Raw genomic sequence first — 27022 nt, 5'->3', positions numbered from 1 at the left:
ATTCAGGTCATGTGGGGCTGCTGGGCTGGGTGGGGACTGCGGCAAAGCTCCAGGGCATGGGCCCCCCCAGAAGGAGCAGCTATCCGTGACCAGGGCGGACGGCCAGCCTGGTTCACACAGGACAGAACCCCAACGTTCATGAGGGGTGATGTGGGCGAGGTGAGGCCTAGGCTGCATGTGGGCTCCTTGGGGAAGGTTCTGGAGGGGAGGGGGCTCGTCATAGAACTTTCTGGCCACCGTGGGCTCCTCTGTGCCCTCTCAGATTGGAGCTTGAGTAGAGGGGCCCCTTCCAGGCCTCTTGATGTCGCAACAGTGAGTATGGAACTGTGCGGGGAGGAGGGTGTGCCAGGCGGGGTCGAGCTCAGATGTTGCATTGACGGCCAGGTGACAGGTGGGCCTGGACCCCTCCCTGGCAGGAAGCCAGGACGATAGCTGAAAACCACAATGTCTTTGTCGCCCTGTCGGCCACACAGGCCCCCCCGTCTCGGTGGTGTATTGTCCACAGTCCAGTAAGTCGTCTCCAGATGCGCCCAGAGCTATGTAAGTTGAAGATTCTGAATTAATTAGGTGGTAGTATTTTTCCTCTGAGATCTTAAAGGATGTATGCTGAGAGGGTCTAGAGAGGAACAGCCCTGAGGTGGAGGTAGAGCCTGGGGGGCCCGCAAAGTGTAATTTACGTGGTTTGTGCACGACCATTTAAAGTTGTGGGTTTTTTTAATTTATTTATTTTATTTATTTTTATTTTTGGTTGCGTTGGGTCTTCGTTGCTGTGCGCGGGCTCTAGGCGCGTGCGGGCTTCAGTAGTTGTGGCTCACGGGCTCTAGGGTGCGGGCTTCGGTAGTTGTGGTGCGCGGGCCTAGTTGTTCCGCGGCATGTGGGATCTTCCCGGGCCAGGGTTCGAACCTGTGTCCCCTGCATTGGCAGGCGGATTCTTAACCAGGGAAGCCCCACCATTTAAAGTTTAATGGGTATATATTTTTAATAGACATTGAAAAATATTTAAATAGGGCATTAGCCCATGAGTTGCTGAGTATTCTTGCTTTAGTGTTAAAGTAAGATTTTTTAACACCTTTATCAAGATGTAATTTACATATTTCATAATTCAGCCACTTAAAGTCTACAGTTCAGTAGCTTTCAGTATATTCACGGAACTGTGCATCCGTCACCACAATTCTAGAACCTTTTCGTTACTCCAGAAAAAGCCTGTCCGATGCTGCCCTCCCTCCAGGCCTGGACAGCCGCTGGGCTACTCTCTGCCTCTGTGGACTTGGCCAGCTTGGAGTTTCATGTAAACAGAATCACACACTATCTGATTCTTTGTGTCTGCGTCTCTCACTGAGCATCATGTGTTCAAGGTTCATCCACGTTGTGGCCGGGGTCAGAGCTCCCTTCCTTTCTGTGGCCGAACAACACTCCCCAGCGTGGGTGGGCCACATTTTGCTTGTACTTTCGTCGGTTAACGGGCGTTGGAGTTATTTCCACTTATTGGCTGTATGAACATTCACGTGCAGGTTTTGGGGTGGACATGTTTTCATTTCTCCCGGCTGCATGCCTGGGAGTGGAATTGCTGGGTCACATAATAACTAAGTGTGACGGTTTGAAGAGCTGCAGACGCTTTTCCTCGGCGGCTACGCATCGTGTGGTCCCACCAGCCACCTCCACGTGCTGCTCGTCAGTACTTGTCTTTATCCGCCTTTTCGGTCCTCGCCATCTTGGTGGGTGTGTGACGTGGTGCCTCCTTGAGGTTCTGATTCATAGTTGTCTACTGACGAGTGGTGTCGAGTGTCTTTTCATGTCCTTGTTTGTCATTTAGATCTTCTTTGGAGAAATGTCTGTTCATATCTTTTGCTGTTGTTTAGTTCGTTGCCTTTCCATTAGTAAATTGTAAGAATTCTTTATATATTTTGGATATAAGACCCTTATCACATACGTGGTGTCCTTTGAGGCACAAGTCTCTCATTTTGAGGATGTTGGGTTTAACTATTATGTTGTTGTAGCTCGTGCTTTTGGTGTAGTATTTAAATTGTAATATCGAAAAATGTACATGCTAGGTAATAGTGGTGCAGGTGATTGTGTGTGGCTGAAGTTCAGAAGCATTGGTGTATCCACAGAGACAACAGGCCTGGCAAGGCCGTTGTTGCGTGACCTCCAGTAAATTCATTCCCCCTTACTGGGACTCAGTTTATCCATCTGTCAACAAAGGCATTGCAGGAAGAGGTTTGAGGTCTAAACTCTGTTGGATTGGCTTAGGAGACAGGGCACCAAGTTTATAGAAGGAAGCCAGGAGGAGCTGGTATTTGGCAAGTTGGGGTGGGGCTGGGCAGATGCACCAGAGTGTACGGGCTTTGCAACAGGATTCAACCTGCTTCTTGGAAAGGAAGCGTCCAGGTGTGCCCGTAACACTAGCTGTGACCACCTGCTGGCAGAGGTACGCGTTCAGTCACCCCACGAGCACTGAGCCCGGCCTGGCCTCCTGCCAGGTGCAGGGAATGCGGGCGTGACTCAGGCCCGGCACTGCTGCTGCTTAGGGTGGGATGGAGAGCGGTGTGTCTGCTCCACTGCGCAGGGCCTGGTCCTCGGTGGGTGCCACACGTACATCTGCAGAACGAACAAGAGAACGAGCCACTGACGGCAGACGGGAGACTGAGGGCTGGTGAGCACTTGGGAGGCAGCTGGAAGTTTCTCAGAAGTGACCTCCAGCTGAGGCCTGAGTACAAGTGCGACGCTCAGGAGGACAGCCTGGAGGAGGCAGCACAGTCCAGGACCGGGCGGCTTCTACAGTCTGGAGGACCAGTGCTGTTGTGCAGAGGAGTACCTCACGGGGCCGTTTATACTGAGGTTCATTTAAGTGAGATGAAGTTACAACCTAGTCTCTCGGCACACCAGCCACACCTGAGGCGCCAGTGGCTGCACATAACTGGTGGTGCCGTGTTGGACACGCCCAGCATCACAGGAAGTTCTGTGGGACGGTTCTGTGTTTGAGCACAGAACTCGAGGGGAGACGGGTCCAGGCAGCTGGAGAGGGGCAGCGGCCAGACTCTGCAGGGCATCTGGGCCTGGATGTTGGGATTTTTTTCCAGGAGTGTCAGTCAGCCACGTTATACGGGGAGGGTGGGAGGGCTAATCGGGTGTCGGATGGGAGGTGCTGGCATCTGCGCCTGAGGAGGCGTGAGGATGGGGGATGAGCGTGGCTCTTAGAGACACTTGAGAGAGGAAGACCCCCTGGGCACAGTGACGGACGTGGTCGGGGCTGAGAGAGTGAAGCCTTCCAACCTAGGTGCCAGTGGCCTGCGGGGCCGTGCGGGGTGGGGGGTGGGGGTCCAGGCAGGGAGCAGGTGCACGTGGAGGCACCTAGAAGGTGAGGCCTAGCCGTAGAGAGTATCCTTGCTGTGCGACCTTGCAACACTCCCTCCCCTCTCTGGGCCTTGGTTGCCTTACGCTGCATGAGGCTGGATTACAGGAGGCTTCGGGCCCCTGCCCTATGGGACCTCTGTATCTCCAGTAAGGAAGACGGTAAACTCAGCACCGGTGGGGCTCCCGGAGCCACTGCGGTCCCCTCCCCGAGTCAGCCCTTGCTCTCGATTGTCTGGTGTGCTGGAGTTTGCAGTTGTGACTTGCAGACATTCGAGGGATGATGACTATTCGGTGCGCTTGAGCAGTGGCTATTTAGGGCACAGCAGCTGAATGCAGGCTGGAAACGGAGCTGCAGCCGCGCTTCTGGTCAGGTCACTTGCCAGCAGGCGACCCGACGCTCCCCGCGGCCTGACGAGGCTGCTTTAACGGTCCGTTTTCACCAAAACAGCCGGGCCGCCTCCTGGGCGTTTGGAATCCGGAGCTACAGCGCCCTCTGTGCCGTGTGTGTTTTGGGATCCAAAGCGTGTTCAGACGCAGGGAGGGAAGGAAAGCACACCTGCCCCCGTGGTAGCTTTGAGGGGAAAATAGCTCCAACAGCAAGACGACACCTCCAGTACAGACGAGCCGGTCGCTGGTGTTCCACAGACCCGGCATCACTTGCAAAGCAGAAGAGAAAAACCCCACGGGCCAGGCTCAGTGAGTCTGAAATGGGTCGAGTCTGGCTCACTGAGCACTTGTCATGCAGGGCTGAGGAGCTGGGGCGACAGTGGAAGGCGCCCCCAAAGAAGGCACCACCCCCACAGCCTGCAGGCAGATGGGACTGAGGTCGTGGGTGCAGGAAAGGGCGCCACGCCAGACACAGTGCCTCACGGACCCAGACAGGGAGGCCACTGTTACCCCCCAGACCTTGTGGACAAGGAGACTGAGGCTCAGAGTGCCTGAGGGCACCCGAGGGCACCCAAGGGCACTGGCCAGCAGTAGATGTGGCTGGAGTGACCACTGCACTGTCCCTACTCAGATCTCAGAGCAGTGGTCATCATCGTCTTTGATGTCGTTAACGTGTGGGTTCATTTCTGGTTCCTTAATTTATAACAACAGCTGAGCTCTAACCCTGTGCGTCCACACCGTGTGAGTGTCCCAGGCTGCCGTCGGGCAGCATCATGACCCGGGCAGCTTAGAGAGTCAGGAAGCTCTTCTGCCTCAGTCCCGGAGGCCAGAGGCAGAAACCACAGTGTCGCAGGACCGCCTCCCCGAAGGCTTCTGGAGGGTCCTTCCTGCCTCTTCCGGCTTCTGGGCGTGGCTGTCGATCCTTGGCGTTCTGTGGCTTGTGGCCAGGTCACTCCCTTTTCTGCCTCTGTTGTCGCATGGCCTCTCCTGCGGGTCTGTGTCCAAATTCCCTCTTCTTATAAGGACACCAGTCACTGGACTCAGGGCCAGCCTGATCCACTATGACCTTTTCTTAATGAACCCCACCTGCCAAGTCCCTATTTCCGTCTGAGAGATGCCTCTCCCGTGGCTCGTTCTCGTGGCCAAGTCACGTTCCATTGTGTGAAAACCTCCGGTTTCTTCATCCCTCTCCTGTTGATGGACTTGTGGGCGGTTTCAGTTAAAGAATGTTGTTAGTGGAGCTGCCCTGACCGCTCTCGTACTTCTGAGGGCTCATCTGGGGGCAGGGCGGTGCCGGGAGCGCAGTGCTGGGTGGCAGGGTCGGGCTCTGTTCAGCTTGGCTTCAGTAGAGCCGCCGTCCAGGGCAGCCATCCTGTGGTCTACACTCCAGCAGCTCATTCCAGGGCAGGGTGTGGCACCCAGGCTTGATGCCAGTGTCTGTGATGGCCGTACACGGAGCCTGGACAGGTCGCAGGCCGTGAATGCCCTGTGCCTCTGGACCAGGCCAGGCCTAACCCCACTTCTGGCCCCTGGGGCCTCACTCCCTTTGTTTGCGGGCAGCAGCTCCCCTCTGTCCTGCTCTGGGAGCCTTGGTCTGGAGGGACAGCCGCATGTGTGGCTTTGCAGGCGGAGGGGCCTGTGTCTGCACGTCCGTCCGGGGGCTGCTGCCCGCCCTGCAGGGACACATGGCCGCCTGTGCCCACCACGCGCTCCTTGTTCGTGCCACGGCTGGTCTCCCTGAGGCTACCACGCTCGGCCACGCTGTCCACGCCAGTGAGACCCGTTCCCTCACCTTCTCAGGTCTGTTAGGGTTTGACAGCCTCCACTCTGGCCGGCGAAGCCAGTGCCCCTGTAGCTGACACGTCATGTTTAATTTTATCACCAGCCCTCCTTCAAGGAGGAGGAAATTGAGGCTCAGGGGGTTTAAACGTGAATCGGGCATGGGAGGCCGGCCAGGGCTTGGTTCCAGTGTCTTGGACGTCAGGTCCCAGGCCTCTCAGGCACTGTCAGGCCGAGGTTCGGCCGTCCGGGGACCCTGGACCCGGGATCTCTGCTGGGGAGGCGCCCATGCTGCCCACTCCTCCCAGAGGCATCGCATGTGAAGAGGCTCTAAGTACCTGCATTACTTTTGCAAAGAACAGGGGTGTGTGTGTGTGTGTGTGTGTGTGTGTGTGTGTGTGTGTGTGTGCCTGCGCGCATCTCCGGGAGAAACCATCCCTGAGCAGCTCTTTGAGGCCCAAGAGCTCCTTGTAGCCGAGGTGCACACACAGAGGCAGCTGCAGAAACCCCTTCTGGCCAGCCAGCCCTTCTCACCGCAGAAACGCGAGCCGCCCCCCACCCCCAGCCTGGCCCGCGGGGGGCAGCGCGGGCCTGAGAACAGGAAGTGCTGGAGGGCAGGGCCTCCCCTGGTGACTTGCACCTCAGCCTGCTGAGCCCTGCTCAGGCCCGCGCTGGGGCCCAGGGGCGCGAGCGGGCAGCCTCACTGAACCGCCTGCCCTCCAGGCCCCGCCAGGGCCTCCCGATGACCAGCGCGTCCAGCGGGGTGCGGCGCTCAGACGGGCGCCCTCTCGGCTGTCTTCCCAGTGCTTGCACTGCCTCTGGGTTAGTGACACGGTGGTCCAGACCCACCGCCTGGCCCTGAGCAGGCCCTGCCCCTCGCTGGGGCGCCTCCTCACTAGGACCGCATCCAGCTGTCGTGAGCACAGGCCCGGGGGAGCCCACTTGCTACAACCTCGTGGGGCGAGCTTCTCTGGGGCAACACAGGGCAGGAGTCGCAAGGGGCTTGACTCTGTGAGGTCATCTGTCCCTGGAACAGTTATGTGGGAGGCGACTGGAGGGGCTGGCTCTCCCCTGACACCTCCTCCCTCCCCCCTCCCTCCGGGGCTGGCAGGCAGAGGGTCTACGGTGGCATTCTCCGTGGTCCCCCGTGGCCACCGCGTCCGTGGACCTGGGGCTCGGTGCCTCGTTATCAAAGCATGAAACCATTGCACGCTATTGCCACTCATCACTTTTACAAGGAGAGGATTTAAAGAGGCTCCTGGCCACCAGAGCGGGAGCCATGGCCACGTTGTTGCTGCAGCACAGGTGCCGCTGCGGCCTTGCATGCTCAGCGGCTATCCCAGATTAACGTGTAAAATGCAGTTTTGTTGTCCATGACCCTGCACTGCGTGTTGGTCTCTGGGACCGATTTATATATGAGTCAGACAGCGCCTCTCCTATATTTAATCTCTTGATGCTCCCGTCAGACATGCCGTATGGATCCTGTACAGCGGGGGCTGGGCTGCGAGCCACAGAGCTGCCTCCTCGGCTGAGAGAGGCAGGTGCCACCTCCTGTGGGCCCTGAGCTCCCCTGGGCCTCGGCGTCCTTGCCGGTGACAGGGGCCACACTAGGAACACAGCAGGGCAGCCGGGCTGGCCGTTCCCTCTCTGAGCCACTGTGGGATTTAAGTACAGATGGCGTCGCCGGGTCGTTCTGGAGCTCTGCACCCCGCTGGCCTGGTCTCATCACCTCAGCTGGTTGCTGGCGCCCAGAGTCCCCTTCCTGCACTTACCTTGGGGGAGGGCCCCACCTGCGCTCCATATCCGGGGCTGCCCAGTGCCCTGCAGTTTGTCCACAACCTCAGTTGACTCCCCACTGAGCCCTGGGTGTGACCCATCTATGTCTCCAATACGCACAGGGCCTAGTGGACTCAGGGGAGCTTCGGGCTCCAAACTCCTGCAGTTAACGTGTACAGCCCGTGTACAGGGACGCTGTGCGGGGCTCCCGCGGGCTCAGAGCAGCACCTGGTGTCCCCACGTGGCCCCTGCAGGAAGGAGCGGGACCTCTGAGGGCCATCCTGGCCTCTGCGGGTGGTGCAAACAGAAAACGTCCAGAGCTGCAGAGCCCAGTGCACCAGGCCCAGGGGGGCCTCCTCGGCCAGCACAGGCCCTGTGACGGGGGTGGGTGGACGGGTCCTGCGGTTGGCCTGTGAGGGTCTGAGCGTGCAGGGGGCTCTCCAGCAGCTATTCCAGGTCCAGTCCTTGGTCTTTGGTGCGTCTCCACGGCGCCCTCCCCGTGCCACTGGGAGTGATGAACAGACACCATGTCTCACGTGGTTGATCGCCTTACAGGCCCCCAGTTGTAGGGCACTTAGGTTGTCTCCAATTTCATGGGTTATTTTTATAGTCAGAAAGCCGTGGACTTTATTAATTGAAAAACGAGTAACAACCCATTACAGGCTTTTGAGAGACGCTCCCGAGCTTGTCAGCAGCAGAGCAGAGCTGTTGGCCCAGTGGAGGCTCGGGGCAGAGCAGCCAGGACCCCAGCTGAGCCTGCACGGCCACCCTGGGCTCTCTGCCCGACAGCACATTGGGGAGTCAGCTGTCCACCTTCGAGATCCACCATCACTGAGAGTGAGTGTCTTGAGGAAACGAGAGGGCAGGAGAAGACTCTGGGGGACAGAGGGGCTCACCTGAGACGTGGGGGGTTGTTGCCTGAGGAGCATGGTGCCGGGCCTCGGGGAAGGGTCTCTGGAGAAGGGGCTTCTCCCGCTCCAATCTTTGCTTCGCTTCCAGGGTCCACTGCAAGCCTTCTCCCCGGGGTCCAAGCGTCCCCGTGTCCCCATGTGGAGGACATGGTTGCCCCGACCAACTGAGCTCCTAGGCCCCCAGGCAGGGCTGGCCTGATGCTGCCCAGTCAGAGGCTCCCAAGGGTCCGAGGCAGCGCAGCACCACCGCCTCTCACGTGCCCAGGGCGCTGGCATGCTTGAGCGCCGGGAGGATTCATTGAGTTGGTCCCCACTGCAGCCCCGGGGGCTCGTCATCCTAGCCCGTTCAGACAGGACCCAGAGGCCCAGGGAGGGAATGGCTGCCCGCAGAGCTGCGTGGCCAAGGGGACCGCCCGCCCCAGCTTCCCGGGTGGCTCCCTGTGGCTGGCCTGGCCGTTATGCTGGGCCGCCACTGTGCATGGGCTCGAGTGGCCAGGGCACAGCCACTGAGGCTCCCCAAACACCCTGCTGTTTCACCAGCGGCCACAGCTCCCTGACTCGGGCGACCACGGCTGTTCCTGCAGCTGGGATTCCTTTGCTTGACGAAAGAAAAGAAAAAGGAAACTACTGGAGGCAGGCAGGGAAGTGGGTAAAGGTAAGAAGTTAGTACAACCTGCAGAGGGCGCAGTTCTGGCCGCTGTCGAGCAGGTGGGGGGCTGTGCCGTCTCCCGGTCCCCCCAGCCTCGTCAGGACGCCCGCCCCAGCTGACCATGACAAATGTTTCCTTGGAAGCTTCTGGAAAAGATTATCCCCTTTGCTCAAATCAATGCAAGCGAGTCATTTTTTCCGAAAACATCCTCCTGAGCGGCAGCGTGGAGATTCTCCCTGGTGTTAGGGTCTCTGGGGGCCGTCACTGGGCTATCGTGAAAGGGGCAGAAGGTGAGAAGAAGGAAAGAAACTCTGGTCTTCATTCCCACGTGCCAGAGAAGAAACCGAGTCGGGCATCTCAAGAGCACTTTGGTCAGCTGGTTGTTTTTTACACCGTAAGAGGAAATTTTGCAGACCTGACATCTCCTTAAAAAGCCTCGAAAATAAGCTGGAATCGACCCTACGCTCGGGATTGACTTTGTTTTTCCTTCAGCGGGAAAAACAACATCACAGCAGTAGCCTTGGTGCTAAATATTTAATACACGGTTTAGTAGCTTTGAGCATCTTTCTTTACCTTGAATAAAAAGATGAGCAACGGAGGCTTAAGTACGGAAAGAAGAACTAGGGGCCTGTGTTCATGGTTGCCAGGGACAGAGCATATTCATTTGCACTCTAATGTCATTCCTTAGTCACGTCCCCAAATTCCAGATGAGCAGACAGAAAAGTATTTAAAACACAATAGATCTTAAACTTTCAAGCAAATCGCTTCCCCCCCCACCCCCCACCCCTCCCCGACCCTTTGCTTTGGAACGCAAGCCTGAGTCACTGCAATTATTTTTAAATGGAAACGACTTCAGACTTTCTTTGCAGTTACAGATCTTTGAATTGTTTTTTAATTGGTTTTCATGAAATTGACCATAAGAGGTTTGAGTGTCTTCTGAGTTAATTTTTCCACCCAACCATAAGTGAGCAACTTGTCCCCTGTGTCCTACTTTGAAGAGCTGTCGCCATGTCTCTTGGAGACCCAAGGGGAGGGTGTCAGCGGGTGTGAAGGCCCCTCGTGATCACCTGATCGTGGCAAATCGCTGATTGGTCCTGATGCTCTGGCTGTGGCTCACGGCGTGGCCGGTCGAGGCATGGGCAGGTCTGTGGGCGAGTAACAAGATGCTGGGGGAACCCGTCCCTGGGTGTGGTCATTATGAGGCCCATAGCCTTCAGGGAAATCCTCCCCCCAAAGAAAATAGGTTGGTAGGAGCGGACAACAGGTGCTGGAGGTTCTCAGTAGGAAGAGCGTGTTTTACCAAACAGATCCCCACCCCCGCAGGGGCCAGGACAAGCGTTGCCACAACTGGCAGGAGATACTGACGGAAAGGTCTCGCCGAGGTAACTGCCAGGGGGCGGGCTCCTCTCCCTTCCAGAATGTCTACCAGCCGAAAACCTGATACTAAACAGCTTAGTATATCTCCTTAATGACAAGGTGCTCGCTTGCTGCTGTGTGAGTGATGGGAAGATTGTCTGAGAAAGAAAGGCTGATTTCTGCCTCCTCGCCTGCACCGGGTGAGTCCGGATCCACTGCGCGTTTTGGAGGAACGAGCAAGCGTCTGTCTCGTTGGCTGTTTTGCCCCTGAGGTTGGCCCGGGGACGGGAGCCAGAGCCTCGTCTCTGCGGTGGCCTCTGCCCCCAGGACATCAGGCCACCTGGTTAGGACAAGGGTCTTTGCAGAAGTGATGGAGTCAGGACCTTGGGGCGAGGTGGTCACCTTGGACCCCTGGATGGGCCCGAAATGCAGTCACGTGTGTCCTTGGTTTGGACACAGAGAAACCAGAGGAGGGATACGGTGATGGAGGCAGAGCTGAGGCTGAGGAAGCTGGAAGAGGCTGGAGGGATCCGCCACCCCCAGAGCTCCTGGGGGGAGTGTGACCCGCCCACGCCCTGATTTTGGACCCCGGTCCTCAGAACCGTGAGGGGTGAACTCCTGTTGTGTGAAGCACGTCTGTGGGCATCTGTTGCAGCAGCTGCAGGACACCCATCCACGCGCCTCCTGGGCCCCCAGCTCCTGGAACTAGGAGGAGGCAGTGGGGATACAGACGCCGCCAGGATCTCCGGTCCAGGTGCCTCGCCCGGCTTTGCCGCTTCCCAGCACGTGACCTGGCTACAGTGCCTCACCTGTGAGGTGGGTCTAGTCACACTGCCTGCCTCCCAGAGTCCTGACCTGCGTGCGTCAGTGTGAGTGGAGCGTTGACAGCAGAGCCAGGTGCTAGAAAGTTCTACAGGAGGGTTTGCTGTCATCAGTAGCTTACTGAATAATGGATAGAAGAGGGTCAGAGGAGGCTGGGTGCACGGGGACCCAGGGGAGGACCCCCGGGAGCACCGCCGTCCGTCTGTGAGCATCTCCGGGGCCGAGCGGGTACCTGCAGTGACACCTGAAGGGGTACCTTTCGCGATTCTCACGTGGCCTTGGAGACGCTCTCGTTCGTTCTGCCTCTCTTGCTGGGCCTGGGATGCCGGTCCTTCTGCACGACACACAAGAGGTGTATGTGTGGCCCACCTCTCTCTGGGCCTGTTTCCCATCTGGGCTCAGGGATCTCGGGGGCCCTTAGCTCTGACAAGGACACGGAAAGCCTTGTGACAGCTGTGTGTGCCCTGGGCAAATTGCACCGTTGCCCTTTTTCCAAAGTTTCACCCAATGGTTTGCCGTTCTCTCTCCCGGCTCCCGCATCCCCGTTCAACTGGCCTTGGCTCGCCGTGTGCAACTCGGCACGGGTTGGTGGGGCAGCCAGCAGCAGGGGCACGGCGGGGCTCTGCTCCCCCTGGCGGCGTCACCCCTGAGCCGTCTTACCTGCCCCACTTCACAGAGGCACCAAGGGCGCACCTGCTCCGTCAGCCTGGAGTGGGTGGCAGCCCGGGCAGGCCTGTGTGAGCAGACCCTTCCCCACCAGTTGTCCTCCCCAGGTGTCCAGTGAAGAGAATATGGTCCAGCCCACTCCCCACCCCAGTCCCCCCATCTCAATCCGGGGGTCCCCTAGGACTAACGCAGAGCATTGGACCTCAGCGCTGGGCCCTGTATCGGGACCCCTCTGTTGGTGAGCTGAAACCTCTCCCTGGCTGTGTCCTTGTCTGTAGGACGGGGACACTTCACAGGGGTCGTGAGGACGCAGAGAGTGAACGCGCGGAAAGCGCTTAGCAGGGCGCTTAGCTCAGAGTAAGAGCTGGATAAATGTTGGCTTTTATCCCTTCGTGGGTTTGGTCATAAGCTGCCAACTTATTCTGCTTTCAATCAGAGCAAAAGTTTTCTGTTTTCCCACAAGTGAAAGAATGCTGAGATGTTGGCAGTAGCAGTGAGGTCAGCAGGGGGGCTGTTGGTCTGTGGGAGGGACAAGGGGTCTGACAGCTGTTAAGAGGGGTGCAGCGGTGCAGACCTGCTGGGAGCTGGGCCAAGCGTCTGGCAGGAACTGGACGCACTGGTGGGCCCTTCCTCCCACCAGGAACCAGGACCTTTCTTGGGGACATGGGGACGGTTCTTGCAGCCGAACCTCTGGGGCTGCAGCCCCTTGTCTCCTGTGAGCCTAGGCACCTGACCTGGCGGCTGGCAGCCAGCGTCTTCCGGCCTCGCTGTGCCCAGAGGCGGTTCTGATCCCAGAGGAAATGCAGGCTTTCGAGACCCACACCCGGAGCCATGTCTGACTTTGGGGCCTAAAGAAAGAGCCTAGGACTGGGTCAGACACCCGGGTCCTGACCCAGGGCCGGCCATTTCCAGCCATGTGACTCTGCAGACGTCACTCGCCCTTTCCCAACCTCAGACGTCTGTGTCATCAAAACAGGGGCAAAGATCAGAGCCTTGAGGGGCGCCCCAAGCACAAATCGTGCAGCCCAGGGAGGGCCCACGATGCACGTCGGATTCTGCCCCCTCAGCTTATGTGAAAACAGAGGTGCTTCTCTCAAAACGTTCTGCGTCACTTCTTAAAAGTGTAATGCATTTCAGCGTGACCAGATCTGGAGGAAACAGACGGAATTTCACAACCTCTCCAAGGTTGCTAAATCACTGTGTCCTTTGTGCTGCTTTCGTGTTGCCAAAGATTCCATACGCCTTCCCTGCTCCTGTGGTAAAAAATTACCACAAATTTAGTGGCTTAAAGCAACACAAGCTTGGTCTCTTACGGTCCTGGAGGTCCGAAATGTAAAATGGATCTGGGGGCTGCGGGCTTCTGGAGGCTCTGGAGTTGGCTTTCTGCCGAGGAATGCAGGCGCCTCTAGAAGCTAGAGAAGGAAACAGATTCCCCCCCCGCCCCAAGCCTCCATCTTCAGGGCCGCCAGTGTAGCCTCTTCTGGCTTCAGATCTCCCTGTGCTTCCCTCTAATGAGGACCCTTTTGATGACATAGGCCCATGCAGATAATCCAGGCCATCTCCTCATCTCAAGGTCCTGAACTAAATCACATCTGCAAAGTCCCTCTTGCCATTTAAGGCAGCCTATTCACAGGTTCTGGGGATTCAGAGCACAGACTTCCTGGGAGAGGCCAACATAGCAGTCCTTCTCACTTTAGTGTGAATAACCACCATCACGTAGTATTGTGCTTCCTTCCGAGCTAAGGGAAGTCCCTCTAAAGGAAGGGGGTTTGGGTGTGGTCAGCTCTGGAGAGGAAGGAGAGAGGGACATGCAGGAGGCCCTGAGAACTGGTCCCAAGCAGCCTCTCACTAGGGTTTAGCGGGTCTGGGCTTTGAGGGTATCAGGGACCGCCCTCCAGGGCCTGCTTTCTGGTGGCCTTGGGGCTCCATCTGACTGTCTGAGCCAGGTGGAGTGTGAAGTTCCAGGGCCTTCCTGACAGGAGGAGCGGACCCGAACCTTCCTCGGACCCTGGCCTTCCCACTTCCACCAGTTTCTACCTTTCTTCCCTTTTCAACCCCAGTCGCCGTTGCCAAGGCCATCTTTCACTTCAACAGACACCTGAATCCGTGGTTTGCCTCGTTCCTCAGCTGCTGTTTGACCAGGAAGTCATCAGCCTTAACACCTTTTCATTTCCCTGCCTTGCAGTCCCGAGGCCAGGGTGGGGGAGGGCCGTGACTCCTGGGCTGCAGGTGCCCTTCCAGGAAGTGCTGGTCCCTGGCCCCTGGGCTCTCCGCCCCTCGTCAGGGCGAGCCCTGGGTACTCAGCCAGCTCCAGAGGGTCCGATAGCCTCTCCTTTTCACATCTCCATGCCCCCCTCCCAGGAAGAAGCCTGGGGCGTGCCGCACCCCACACCTGCCCTCCTGTACCTGAGCACACCTTCCGCCGGGACACCTGGAGGAAGGAGAGGCTGCCAGGTGACCCAGCTCAGCCAAGTCCAGTCTCCTGCCTGGTGCTTTGGGTTCAGTAGTTTTCCAAAGTACCTGCTGTTTCCCAGTGCAGCCCAGGAAGTGGCAGGAAGGTGGCCGGCCCCCCATGGAGGGGACCATGGTCCACCTTCTCCCTACTCAGTGCAAGGAAAGAATCCCAGTCTCTACAGTGGGACCGGTGCCGCTGGCCCCTGGCATCCCACAGACGCTCCCAGGTTATCCCTTGCTCAGCACCTGCGCCCTGAGATGGGCCAGCATCCTCCCCACAGCAGATAAATGGAAACTCCAAGACTCCCTGAGTTCTCCCAGCCGTGAACTGGCTGGTAAGGACGCCAGGAGGTGAGCAGAGCTGCCTTCCTGTGAATGGCCCGGGGACAGAGGTCACCGGAAAACCCCAAGGCGGGAGATGGGAAGGTACCAGGAACTGTTCTGGAGCCTGGTCACAGTGCCTTCAGGAAGTGGCTGGGCTTTTCCCAGAGCAGCAGGGCTCAGAGCCACCTGCATTCCACGTGTGTGACCTGCTCAGAGGGGTGGGCCAGGGTGAGGGAGAGGGAACAAAGGCTGAAGCACTGGTGATGGTGATGATGGCCTGGCCGAGAGAGGGAAGAAGGAAGGTCCACTGGGGGGCAGACAGAGAGCCCCGTTGGGTCAGGGGAGCCATGAGCTGAGTGGAGAGGCAGAGCCTGGGAGACAGAGGGCAGAGGAGGACCCAGGCGTGAGGGTATACGGGCAGAGGGACAGTCGGAGGGAGCAGAGAGGCCTCAGAAAGGCCGTCCTCTAGCTCTGCACTGTCCAGGACAGTAGCCACCAGCCACATGTGCCTGTTTATGTGTAAGTTAATTAAAATAAAATGTGAAAGTCGGGTCCTGTGTCCAACATCTGGGTGTGCCTGTGAGGTGTAGGGCATGTCCATCACCGAGGAGAGTCCTGCTGGGCTGGGGAGGGCAGTGCAGGCCACGCTGAGAAGCAGAGTCGGTGACCCGGAGCCCCTGGGTGGGGCGAGAGTGGCCGATCCTCCGGCAGCACAGGCGAGAGCTGTGCCGCCAGCCCCGGGCGTGGCCCGGGGACTCTGAGGGCCCACAGCTTCACACATTTTTGTAGGGCTCTCTTTGAGGGACTCTGCCCCAGGAGCTGGTGGTGAGTTCTGATGTATTTTACAACGAAATAATTCTTAATTCCACGACAGACTGAAAAAATAAAAGGCCGGGGATGTATCGGGTGGAGTTTGCAGGCTGTGCAATTGGGAGACGCTGCCTTGCGGGGAGGGCTGTTCTGGGGTCTGCAGGGAAGAAATCTGACTTAAACCTGCACCAGCTCTTTTCCAGTTTAAACGTCAAAGTCCGTAGAACCAGTGTTGTGTAGACAGTGCTAGGCTCAGCCAGGGATTCTCAGTTAAGTCAGCCACCACCTTCAGTCTCAGAAATACGCAGTCCTCCAGCCGCTGCAGACCAGGGCAGGGGTGGCTTCCAGTGAGGGAGGCGCACATATTTAATTCGACCCACAGTGTTTTTTAAAAAAGGAAATTTACTTGCCAGCATTTAGAAGTCAGGAGATCCCACCAGGAAGCCTGAACTTGGTTTCCTTATGTCTCAGGAGCCCTGGCCAGCGTGGCCTTCCCTTCTCCCAGGTGCCGAGCAGTCCCCGCCCTGGGTGCCAGCCCCCTGCAGGGTCTGTGACTGGGAAATGCACGCCAGCCACCTCCAGCTCCGCCGGGTGACTAGGTGGCCTGTGCCTCGGTCACCAGCAGCCGTCTGCAGGGTGTCCCTAAGTGGCTCACAAAGGGACTGGTGCAAGGCCAGGGTGGTCCCCAGTCAGAGTCCTGCCCAGGCCAGAGTTACACCAGCTGGAATCGTGAGCACTGGTCTGTTCCCAGAGTCACAGGCTGGTTCTGGAAAGGCTGATTCAGGTGACATTTGGGGAAGCACGGGGAAAGGGGCGAGTCCCGTCAGGAGCTCTGAGAGCACAGGGGGCGAGGGAACCTCCAGTGGATGTGCAGCCCACTGGACTGAGGCCTGGGTCTGGTCCTCCTCGCGTGGCCTCTGTTTCCTGAGGGTGGCTCTCCAGTACTCAATACCTGTGCGTGTGCCTGTGTGCTTAGCAGTGATGTCGGCTGGCGGTTGGGTCCAGATGCTCGGGGTCAGGCAGTCTCTGGCCAACTCGAGCTGCCTTTTGGGGAGTGAGGACTCAGGGAAGCCAGGCTGGGAGAGTTACCTGGGGAAATGCGGTGAGTCTCCTGTCCCTGGCGCATTCACGCCTGTACTGGACAGCCTCCGCCTAGAGTGGGAGGTGTGGGCCAGACCATGGGAGGCCCTCGACTCTCACCCGACCTGTTTCCCAGCTCAGAGAAGATCGCTGGCATTTGGTAAATTCTTATTAAGCTGAAGGTTGGGTTTCCTCCCTGGGTGCCGCCAGGTGGCCTCCTGGGGAAATTGTCCCCAGCGGTGGAGGCAGGGCATGGAACGGACCTGGATCTCATGCAGGGAGTGTGTCTGCTCCCACATGACTTTGGACAGTGGGCAAACGCCCCAAAATGTGAGGTCAAAGCCTGGCCCTCACCGTGTTTGCCCCCAGCCGCCTGCTAAGCACTGATGTCTGCAGGGTGACGTCCACCCTTCAGCAGAGTCCTGCACGTGGCCTCCTGCACACCCCCGGGGAGCCCTCTGTGCAGGCAGTGGCCGGGCAGCGACAGCAGGCTGGGGTCAGTTTGCACAACCTGACCCGGGCCCCGGCTCACACCCGGGGAAGTCGCTTGCTCAGGACGGGTCCTCTGCTGCCTGGCCATCCTCACCAGCAGCCTCTCACGAGAATCTGCATATGGTGGGCGGTGGTGGGGGGTGTTGCTCATCGTTTAATAACCAGCCCCTGTGGTTATTACAGCCTGATGGGCAGAGTCTGCCGATTTCCGCAGTGCAGACACTTCCAGGCTGCAGGCTCCCAGCACGAGGTCGCAGAGGTGGGCTGGGAACAGGTGTCCCAGCACGGGTTTCCACCTGCAGACAAGAGGAGCAGCCTCAGCTCAGGAAATAGCTGGGACATCGTGAGATCTAAGTGGTTATTTTATTTATTTTTTTTTTTGCGGTAAGCGGGCCTCTCACTGCTGCGGCCTCTCCCGTTGCGGAGCACAGGCTCCGGACGCACAGGCTCAGCGGCCATGGCTCACGGGCCCAGCCGCTCCGCGGCACGTGGGATCTTCCCGGACCGGGGCACGAACCCGCGTCCCCTGCATCGGCAGGCGGACTCTCAACCACTGCACCACCAGGGAAGCCCTAAGTGGTTATTCTTAAATGCAACTTATTTAGCTGTAGGTTTATATAATTTTATTTATTTTTTATTTTTTTTTGGCCGTGCCACACACCTTGTGGGATCTTACTTCCCCAACCAGAGATTGAACCCGCACCCTCGGCAGTGAAAGCTTGGAGTCCTAACCATTGGACCACCGGGGAATTCCCTATATAATTTAATTTTTAACAATGACTACATTTAATGACTTGTTCCCAGAATCCTTGGGAATTCGACAGTCAGCTCCCCGGAGTTGGTACGAGCCACACGCCCCCTTCCACTGGGACGACTTCTCTTTGATAAACTTCTGTTTTGCTCCATTTTCTCCAGGCAAATGAGGGAGCAGGAGACACCCCCTGACTTCTTCTATTTCTCCGATTACGAGAGGCACAATGCAGAGATCGCTGCCTTCCACCTGGACAGGTGAGCCCTCCCGCCGGCACCCTCGTGGCATTGTCACCCCATGGCCGTGCCCTGCCGTGTGCCTGGCCGACAGGAGTTGCCCAGGTGACCCAGGGTAGAGAGCCGGCCGTCGGGAATAAAGGGGAGAAAAGAGGACACTCACAGGGCATCAGCCTCTCTGGCGAGACCAAAGGTCATGAGTCTCGCAAAACGGGGCCCCTTCCCTCCGTGATCACCTGTTTCAGGGCAGCTCTGCCAGCAGAACGCAAATTCTTTGTGGCCTCACAGGCCCCTTGCTGCTGGGGAGGAGGGTGGGCAGCCGACGTGAGGGGTCTGGGCCTAACGGAGGAGAGTGAGGTGTCCACTCAGCTCCGGTGGGAGCGGCTGGAGGGTACGGAGGTGAGGACTCCTTTCCCTGTCCTTCTGCCAGGATCCTGGACTTCCGCCGGGTCCCTCCCGTGGCTGGTAGGATGGTCAACATGACCAAGGAGATCCGGGACGTCACGCGGGACAAGAAGCTGTGGAGAACCTTCTTCATTTCCCCAGGTAACCTCATTCCCCAGGTAACCTGCCCCTGCACCGCGTGCCACACACCCTAAGTCTAAACGTCTTGATCGTTCCTGACTCCGCCCCCCGGGCTGGCATAGATGTTGTTTCTACCAAAGGCAAAAGGAAATTCGTCACCTCTTCGGGGTTCTCCTCCAGGTGGTCCGGCCAGAGGGGAACTCCGTCCTTTGGACTCCCCCAGATTTAAAACACCCCAGCAAGACCCTCCCATGGTGGCAGGGGCCGTGCTGCGCCCCCCTCCTCCACCAAGTGCCGGCGGGGAGCAGCGACTTCACCTGGTCCCCTGGAGGGTTGACCCTGGTTCCCCTTGCACTCGGGTACCCTGCACGCTCCATGTACCAGGAGGTGCTGACATTTATGAAAACCTTCCAGACTTCATATTATAAACCTTAAGTGCACACATAAACGTAAGTCACGCTCTGCTGAGTTACCTGCCCCAGCCTGTTTCGGTTGTGGTACTTGGGCCTCCACGATCCGCCCATCCCTTTCCCAAGCACTTCCTTTGCGCCAGGCCCTGCGCTGAGCTGTTCCAGGCGCCCACGCTCACTAGGCTTGAGCCATGGAGAACTCTCTTGTATTTCATCTTGGAACATTTTGAGTTGTCCCAATGATGCTGGCAAAGCAGAGTGGGGTGACCCAGCTGGGACACCGAGATCCACAGAGAGTGGACCTCGCCCCCCGCTCCCCTGCAGGAATGCCTCCGCCATGCCTGGCACCCACCCCAGTTAGTTCATGCCGACAGAAGCCACATAAGCCCTGGATTATCTGTGTCTGAAGACCTGCTGGCGAATAAAAGCCCAGCCTAGAAACTCCTTTCTTGTAGACTGACGTTCGGATTGACATACTCGGCACGCTTCTCAGCTGCATTCACAAATTCATCAGAACTGAGGCCACACGTCCTTAATTTCATGAAGCTCCATGTTTGTCATCCGTTGCTCACCGAGAGCCTCGTCTGGCTCCTCCTCTCAGAGCCCGTAAAGAGAGGAAAGTAGGGCAGAAACCCACCCACCCGCCCGAGGCAGGAGGGTTCTCATTCCATTTTGTGTCAGTGTCTCACGCATGTGACCAGAAACCAAAGGGCAAAGTGAGAGCCTGTGCGTCGGGAGGGGTCTCTGAGGGCTTTCCGGGTCGCCTTGCCTGTGCCCGAGCCGCGTGGATGGGTGGGACAGGCCCGTCCAGGGGCGTGTGCCCCTGCCTCTGTCATGGCACAGGTGGGAAGGTTCAGGTGACGCAGCCACAGCGGCAGGCGCCCCAGCCTCGCCGAGCACCTGCGTGGGATTCCTCGCTCAGGCCCTGGGGTGGCCCATCGTTTCCACATCCCCATTTTTAAATGGTTTAACTGACGTTTGGAGTCTGAACTATCCCCACGGTCGAGATGGTGACCGTGTCCGTCCCCCAGAGTCCCCTCCCGCCCCTGCGTCCCCCCAGACGGCCTGGGGCCACCTTCCATCTGTGCCTTGGGTTGCTTCTGACAGTGGAGGCTGGGCGGCCTTGGGCCTGTTCTTTGTCTTTCCCTCGACGTGGTTATTTTGAGAGTCACCCACACTGTTGCCTGTCCCCGCATTTTCTCTTTCATTTCTGAGCTCTGCCCCGACAGTTGAGGGCCCTGAGCGGAAGGGATGATGTAACCTGCCACAAGGAAAGGGAGGGATTGAAGTTTGAACTCTTGAGAAAGGGGCACAAATCAAGGGATTTCTGCGCTGGATTCCACTTCCTCTGGGGCAGAGGGGCCTCCGAGTTGATGCCCGCTCCGTGTTCTCCTGGCGAAAGGCAGCCTTAGCCTGGGCTTTGGGTGGGGAGTCCTTTCTACAACCAGAAGATGGAGTCAGCTGTTAGCCTAAGCAGGTGAGCTGAGATGCTGGCGTCCCATCCTGTCCTCCACACGAATCATGACTGTCGGTCTCCCTGGTTGTCCCCGAGTACGCAGCCTCATGCTGACACCTGTCCTCACCCCGAGCAGAGCCGTCACTCTGACTGTGGTCGGTCCCGACAGCTGGACCCACTCGGGTTCCCAGCTCCCAGCTGCTCTCCCAGGCCCCGCGGGTTTCTCCGAGAATCCTGCTTGGCGCCCGAGCTCCCCACCTGGGTCGCACTCCTGAACGCTGTCCTCGGAGCAGCTGGCCGCAGGCTCAGCTTGGTCTGCCGCTCCTGACACCCACCTCTCTGACCAGACTGTCTGTGTCCCCACCGCCCTGCTCTGCCAGCCAGACCTCCTCCTGAAAGCCCTGGGGGAGGGGCGCTTTTCTCTTAAGCAGCCAGCTTTGACCTCGTCTTGGAAAATGAAATCTGTCGGGATTCATTTGGACCACTCTGGCTCTGCTTGCACTTCTGCACCCATCGGAGGCCAAACTCACCGTAGATGCCGAGCTTCCCTGTAGACTTTAATCCACGCCAGCTCCCTTCCGCCTCCAGGGGCCTGAGTGGGGGCAGGGAGCCCGCGGGGTGAGAGGTGGAGGCGGCCCTCCTGCCGGCAGGCCCGGGGCAGCAGTGTGCGGCCGGAGGTGCAGGGCTACGTTGGACTGTGGGACAGCCGAGTGCCTGCCACCGTGGGGCTGCGCGGAGGCCAGCGGCTGGAGCCCACGTCTTCTACGGAACACGTTCCTCGTGCTTTCCTGGCAGATTCCTATGGACGTGCCTCATATCCTGAGATCAGCCCGCGTCCTCCTGTGCAAGTTCTGTTCACAGGGGCCCCGTGTGAACCCCCCAGGAGCCTCTCCTGCCCCCTTCCAGCCACTCAGCCCCACTTTTAAATCGGCACTTTCCCTGCCATGCCGGCTGCGGTCTGGCTGGGTGGTCACTGGGCCTCTGTCCACACACTGTGGTCAGTGCCCACTCAGAGTCCCACTGAGGGCCAGAGGGGTTCCCAGAACTGCACCCGGGCATCCTCAGCGCCCCCCCCCCCCAGAAGCCCTGCCCCACGTGACATCTTGGCAGCCTCCAGCCGGCAAACCCCTGAAACATTCAGAGAACGGCGCACCTGGACCGTCCGGGACCCTCAGGCTGGCGGGTGTTGGTCCTCCGATCGACACTGATCCTCGCAGAGACGAGGCTCCCTGCACAGGCAGTGCATCTCATCCAAGTCCTCTGGGGCTGGAGCAGGCAGGCCCTCCTGGCTATCTGGCCCCGGCCACCCCCAGCTGTCTGTCTGGAGTGTCATTATAAGATGAGCCAGGACTGCCTCCTCGAGCGCCCTCCTCTCCACACACAGGGCACTGCCATGACCGGCCCCTCACTCCTCCCTCGGGTCACAAGCTTAACACTCAGCCTCAAAACTGCTGCAGCCCCCGTTCAGGGGAGACCGAGGCACAGAGAGGTGAAGGGCCTCCCCCGAGGCTGCACAGCTGAGAAGCTAGAGGCTACGGGCTATCGGAGCCCCACCCTGCACGTCCCTTTAGAGACTGGATTTGGGTCTCTGATGAAGAAGAGGCCGTGGGCCCAAGGGACTGCCTGTCTTTTCACATGAGTCCATCTAAAGCCAGTCTAGGCTGTTAGAGGGACCGATTCCAGGGCTCAGAAAAGTATTTTCCTCCTGACAATGGGCTGAGATTGAACTGTGTCTCCACAGACGAGATCTCAGGCTGATCTTTCTCTGATCGCCTGACAGTCATGACTCAGCAGCAGCTGCGAGATCCTGGGGGGTGGGAAGCAGGGGGTGTGTGGGAGCTGTCTCCCATCCCCGTGTCCCGACCTGCCTGGGACTCTGCGTGTTCGGAGGAGCCACCGAGCCTGCGCTTCCATTCCAGGGGGTGTGACTGCTGTCTGTAGCCAGAGAAGGTCACAAGTGTCACTCGGGCAGGCTGTGCAGCAGAAGGGGGGACCCCTGGCCCTGGAGGGAAGGGGGCCTGCAGTGGTGCCTGGGGCCCTGGCCCTGTATGTCTGCACACCCCAGGCTCAGGGTTTGTTTCCCCAGCAAAGGAAGGAAGTGGTTGACCCTGAGGACATGGTTCGGTCGGTAACTGCATGGACAGACCCACCGCGCCCAGCACTGAGGAGTGGCTGCAGCCTGCTCCCCGCCCAATGCTTCTCAAATCACTCTTCTCTATGGGGGTATAATCCACACGTCGTCAAGCCAGCATTTGAAGTGTGCCGCTCAGTGGTTTTTAGTACCGTTCTCAGTGCTGTGCAAGTCCCTACTATCTGATTCCAGGACATTTGCTCACCCCGCAGAAACCCCGTCCCTATTCAAAGTCACCCCCGCTCTGCCCGACAGCTGCCAGTGTCTCCCCGTGGGTTTGCCTGTTCCCGGCGTTTCACGTGAGCGGTGTCTGGCTTCATCCGCTGGGCGTAACGCTCACGGTTCATCCACGTGGCAGCGGGTGTTGCACTTCATTCCTTCTGTGGCTCAATACTGCTCCACTTCATGGATGAACCGCGCTGTGTTTATCCGCCCATCCCTTGACGAGCACGTGGCTTGGTTCCGCTCTGACTGCCGGAGTGGCCTGCTGTGAACATCTGTGTGCAAGTGTGTGTGTGGATGTGTCTTCATTCCTCTCGGGCGTGTGCCTGGGAGTGGGATGGCCGGGTCATGCGGTAGTTCTGGGTCCAACTTTCTGACTGTTTCTCGCAGCAGCTGCACCATTTGACATTCCCACCAGCACTGTGTTAGGGATCCAGCTTCTCCACACCCTCAGCACGCTAGTTATTATCTGTTCGTTTGATCAAAACTATCCTCCTGGTTGAGAAACTGTGGACTTGGTTTGCATTTCCCTGGTGACTAACGCTGTCGAGCATCTTTTCGTGTCCTTGTTGGCCATTTCTATATTTTCTTTGGAGAAATACCCTTCAAACTCCTTTGCCCATTTATTGATGGGGCTGTTCATCTTCTCATTACTGAGACGTAAGAACTCTTCTGTGTGCAAATACTGGATGCTTACTAGCTTACGGTTTGCAAGCCTCTCCCCGCCGGCTGAGTCTCACTTTTTTTTCTTGGTATGAGGGCCTTTTTCAAGCCACTGGACAGAATCCCCACAGACTCCAGACTTAGTTTCGAGGGTAACGAGGAAGAGCTCGGGTTCAGGTCCGAGCTCTGAGTCCCGAGCTGTGTGGCCCCAGGGTCTGTGATGCGGGGTTGGAGCAGGCGGCTGAGGTCAGGTGTGAGAGTGTGGGTGAGCCCTGCCCAGGGGAGGGACGAGTCGGATGTGGCGCAGACACGCAGGCCCAGGGTGGATGTCCGGGAGGGGCCGGCACGGGGACGCTGCCCGAGTGGCCCCACTGCCTGCGTGTCCCCCACCCACAGCCAACAACATCTGCTTCTACGGGGAGTGCTCTTACTACTGCTCCACGGAGCACGCCCTGTGCGGGCGGCCAGACCAGATCGAGGGCTCGCTGGCCGCCTTTCTGCCTGACCTGGCCCTGGCCAAGAGGAAGACCTGGCGGAACCCCTGGCGACGCTCATACCACAAGCGCAAGAAGGCAGAGTGAGTCGGGGGCACGTTGGGCGGGGGCTCCAGGATCCTGACTCCCCGGGGTCTCCAGAGGGCTGGCTTCCGCCCGACCTGCAGCAGGGAACAAGCTCGGTGTGAGGAATGGCAGGGCCAAGTGTGTGGGAGCAGATGATCAGAAAGGGCCCCTCACTTGGGAACTGGGTGCTCACTGGCCGCTGGGATCTGTCCGTGTTAAGACGAGGCTTCAGACCTCTGCTCTTCTTGCAAGAGAGACACAGTCCCTACAGCCACGGAGACGTCCTTGCAAGTGTGCTGTCCAGGCCCCCCCAATACGTGGCATCCGCGTGCTATAGCTCCATCACCTCCCAGCCCCATGCTCCTGTTAATGTAGCCTCAGCCCGCCGCTGGTCGGTATCATCTGCCCACACTCTGTTCTGCGGTGACACCTTTTCTCACCCGGTGCCTGTTGCTGCCCCGTGAACCCGGTGTACTGAGCTGGACAGCCCCAGAGGTTGGTTGGGTCCTCCTGTCTACTGGGGAGCCCGCCCTTCTCATGCCGGCTCCCCTGCAGGTGGGAAGTAGACCCTGACTACTGCGAGGAGGTGAAGCAGACGCCCCCCTACGACAGTAGCCACCGCATCCTGGACGTCATGGACATGACCATCTTCGACTTCCTCATGGGTATGTCCGGGGCCACCGGCCTGCCCTGGGAACGCCTGACACAGATCCAGCCACCGTGGTCCTGCTTGTACTCGGTTCTGCCAGCTTGGAGGCCAGACGGGGGAGGGAGGGGACGCCTCTGAGCTGCACACAGGCTCCCAGCAGGCTTGTCCCTACAGGAAACATGGACCGCCATCACTACGAGACCTTCGAGAAGTTTGGGAACAAAACGTTTATCATCCACTTGGACAATGGGAGAGGGTGAGTCCTTCCAGACGCAGCGAAGGGCTGGCCGTGTCCCCACCCAGACCTGGGGGAGCAGGCGCTCTGTGGGGAGGGACGGCCTAGCCCCCAAAGGCCCCCCTATGTGACACAGGGTTCTGGCCAGGACTCCCGTGAGCCTGTGAGCTGGGGAGACTGAGGCCTGCAGTGGGTGTGTGTGCAGGGGACAGACCACTCCAGCGCTCAGAGCTGCAAGTTCTCAGACGCCTCAGGGAATCAGCTCTGGGCACCTGGGCAGTTACGTCTGTGGGTCACGCGTTCCCAGCTGTAGAAGACGCCCCTGCAGCTAGACTCTGGCTGACCCGCCCTCGAGCCTTCTCCGCTCAGCCTGCCCGGACTCACCCCTTCGAACCTCTGCTCAGTCCAGTGGCCAGAAGGTCAGGCCGCTTTCAGGCACCTGCCTCGTCCCAGGCCCTGCACCCGGGGCTGGACAGCAGGGGCCAGGCCCCCGCAACACCAGGCAGGGCCCACGCGGGCACCGCCTGCTCTGATGCTCCCGTCCCAGTGCCTGGGCTCTGCGCACGGTGTCCCCCTGCGAGTGGCCTCTCCACAGCTCTGTTCTTCTTCCCGCAGGTTTGGAAAATACTCCCACGACGAGCTTTCCATCCTGGTGCCTTTACAGCAGTGCTGCAGGTGCGGCTCTGCCCCTCCCCGAGGGCCCCACCCCTGGGCTGGCCCTGTCACTGCACAGGAGGCCGGATGCTGCCGCAGCCGCGGCCGCAGATCAGGCCGAGCCTTCCTGTCCCCACCCCGGCAGTTCCCAGAGCTCCTCCCGGGACCCAGCTCCGTGTCACCGTAATAGCCCACCTTGCAGCGGGAGACACCGAAGCCCCGGGCTCCCACTCTGCCACCTTTCTCGGGGCTCCCAGCCCGGCCCCTCCTTTAGCAGATGGGGAAACAGGCTGTGGGGCTAAACACCTGCTCGGCCCCAGGGCAGCTCTGTGTCGCCTGGCCCAGACAACGAGCAGGCCAAGCCGGGGCTGCCTCCCTCCCCGCTACCGTCTGCTGGGAGTAACGGGGCCCGTTGGACACCGCTGGGCCCACCCGGGCCCCTCCTGGAGGCAGGACCCTCACCACGTGCTTCTGAGAGGCCGGGGCTGGAGTGGGCCAGGGGCTGGGCCGGCACCGCGCTCGGGGCGGCTGCAGCGATGGCCAGGCTCTTCCTCCCGGTGCCGGCCTGACGTCATTCTCCCCGCAGGATCAGGAGGTCCACGTACCTGCGGCTGCAGCTCCTGGCTAAGGAGGAGTACAAGCTGAGTCTGCTGATGGCCGAGTCCCTGCGTAGGGACCGCGTGGCCCCCGTCCTGTACCGGCCGCACCTGGAGGCTCTGGACCGGCGGCTGCGCGTCGTGCTGCAGGCGGTCAGGGACTGCGTGGAGAAGAACGGGCTGCCCGGTGTCGTGGAGGACGACCTCAGCCCCGAGCACAGAGCCTCTGCCGGGAGGTAGTGACCGCGAGCCGTGGCCAGGCCAGCTGCCGGGGCACACGGGCCAACGCAGGAGCGGACGGGCTGCCCGGGGACGCGTGTCCTCACTTTCCAGACCAGGGCGGGCCGGCGGGAGCGCACTCCGCCCCCGTGGACAGAGGCGGCCTGGCGGCGGCCCACCACCCTTTTGTATGGAAAGGAAGCCTTTACTTACTATTTTGTATTTATACCTGGTGTAAATGTACATAAATAGAGACATCTATGCAGACCCCGACCACCCAGCAAGTCACACGGAGGGCCACCCGGCAGGGCCAAGTGCCCCTGCGAAGGGCTCCCCCTCTGGACCGAACGTACAGTAAAAACTCTCCTCCCTGCCCGGGGCTGAGGTGTCTGGGGCTCCTGAGGCTGTCACGGACTCCCGTCGACAGATGAACACCGCGTAGCTTTCGGGCGACGTGAAGGACCAATCGTTACCTGGCTGCCCAGGCTGCCTCGGGGCACCTTCTGACTTGCTTCGGAAGCCTGTGCACGTGTGTGACACAGTCATGTGGCCGGGCAGCTGGTTACTTTCACGGCATCTTCGTGGAAGAGTTTGCAATGTGGTAAAGGTGCAATAAAGATTCAGCAAGTGTGTGCTGGGGCCTCGCTGGGGTCTGGGTCCCTCACTCCGTGGTGCTTAGCTGCTTGCCCACCCGCCCTCCAAAAGAGTGAGTCCCAGAACCAGGCGTGGCCCGGCGTCCGGGCTGGAAGGAGGGGCTTGACGCAAGGCCTGAGGTGGGCCTTGGTGTGGCCTGTCCCGCTGCTGCTGCAGCTGCTCCCGGGGAGCTGAGTGGAGATCCCTGAAGGTGCGCCCCAG

General features: G+C 59.2%; 1 protein-coding gene across 1 annotated transcript in view; it reads left to right on the top strand.

Annotated features, from left to right (window-relative positions):
- FAM20C (FAM20C golgi associated secretory pathway kinase) overlaps window positions 1-26797 on the top strand; it is a 34989-nt gene extending 8192 nt beyond the window's left edge. The window contains exons 4-10 of the mRNA XM_060032604.1: window positions 17776-17868; window positions 18278-18393; window positions 23651-23831; window positions 24370-24479; window positions 24638-24719; window positions 25314-25373; window positions 25939-26797. Coding sequence (XP_059888587.1) covers window positions 17776-17868; window positions 18278-18393; window positions 23651-23831; window positions 24370-24479; window positions 24638-24719; window positions 25314-25373; window positions 25939-26188 — 892 coding nt within the window. The 3' untranslated portion in view covers window positions 26189-26797. The remainder of the gene's footprint in view (window positions 1-17775; window positions 17869-18277; window positions 18394-23650; window positions 23832-24369; window positions 24480-24637; window positions 24720-25313; window positions 25374-25938) is intronic.
- The last annotated feature ends 225 nt before the right edge of the window (window positions 26798-27022 follow it).

The sequence above is a fragment of the Delphinus delphis genome, chromosome 15 (genome assembly GCF_949987515.2).
Source record: "Delphinus delphis chromosome 15, mDelDel1.2, whole genome shotgun sequence".
NCBI classification, from domain to species: Eukaryota; Metazoa; Chordata; class Mammalia; order Artiodactyla; family Delphinidae; genus Delphinus; species Delphinus delphis.
Note: the sequence above shows the minus strand (reverse complement) of the source record. Positions and strands in the feature narration are given on the sequence as shown.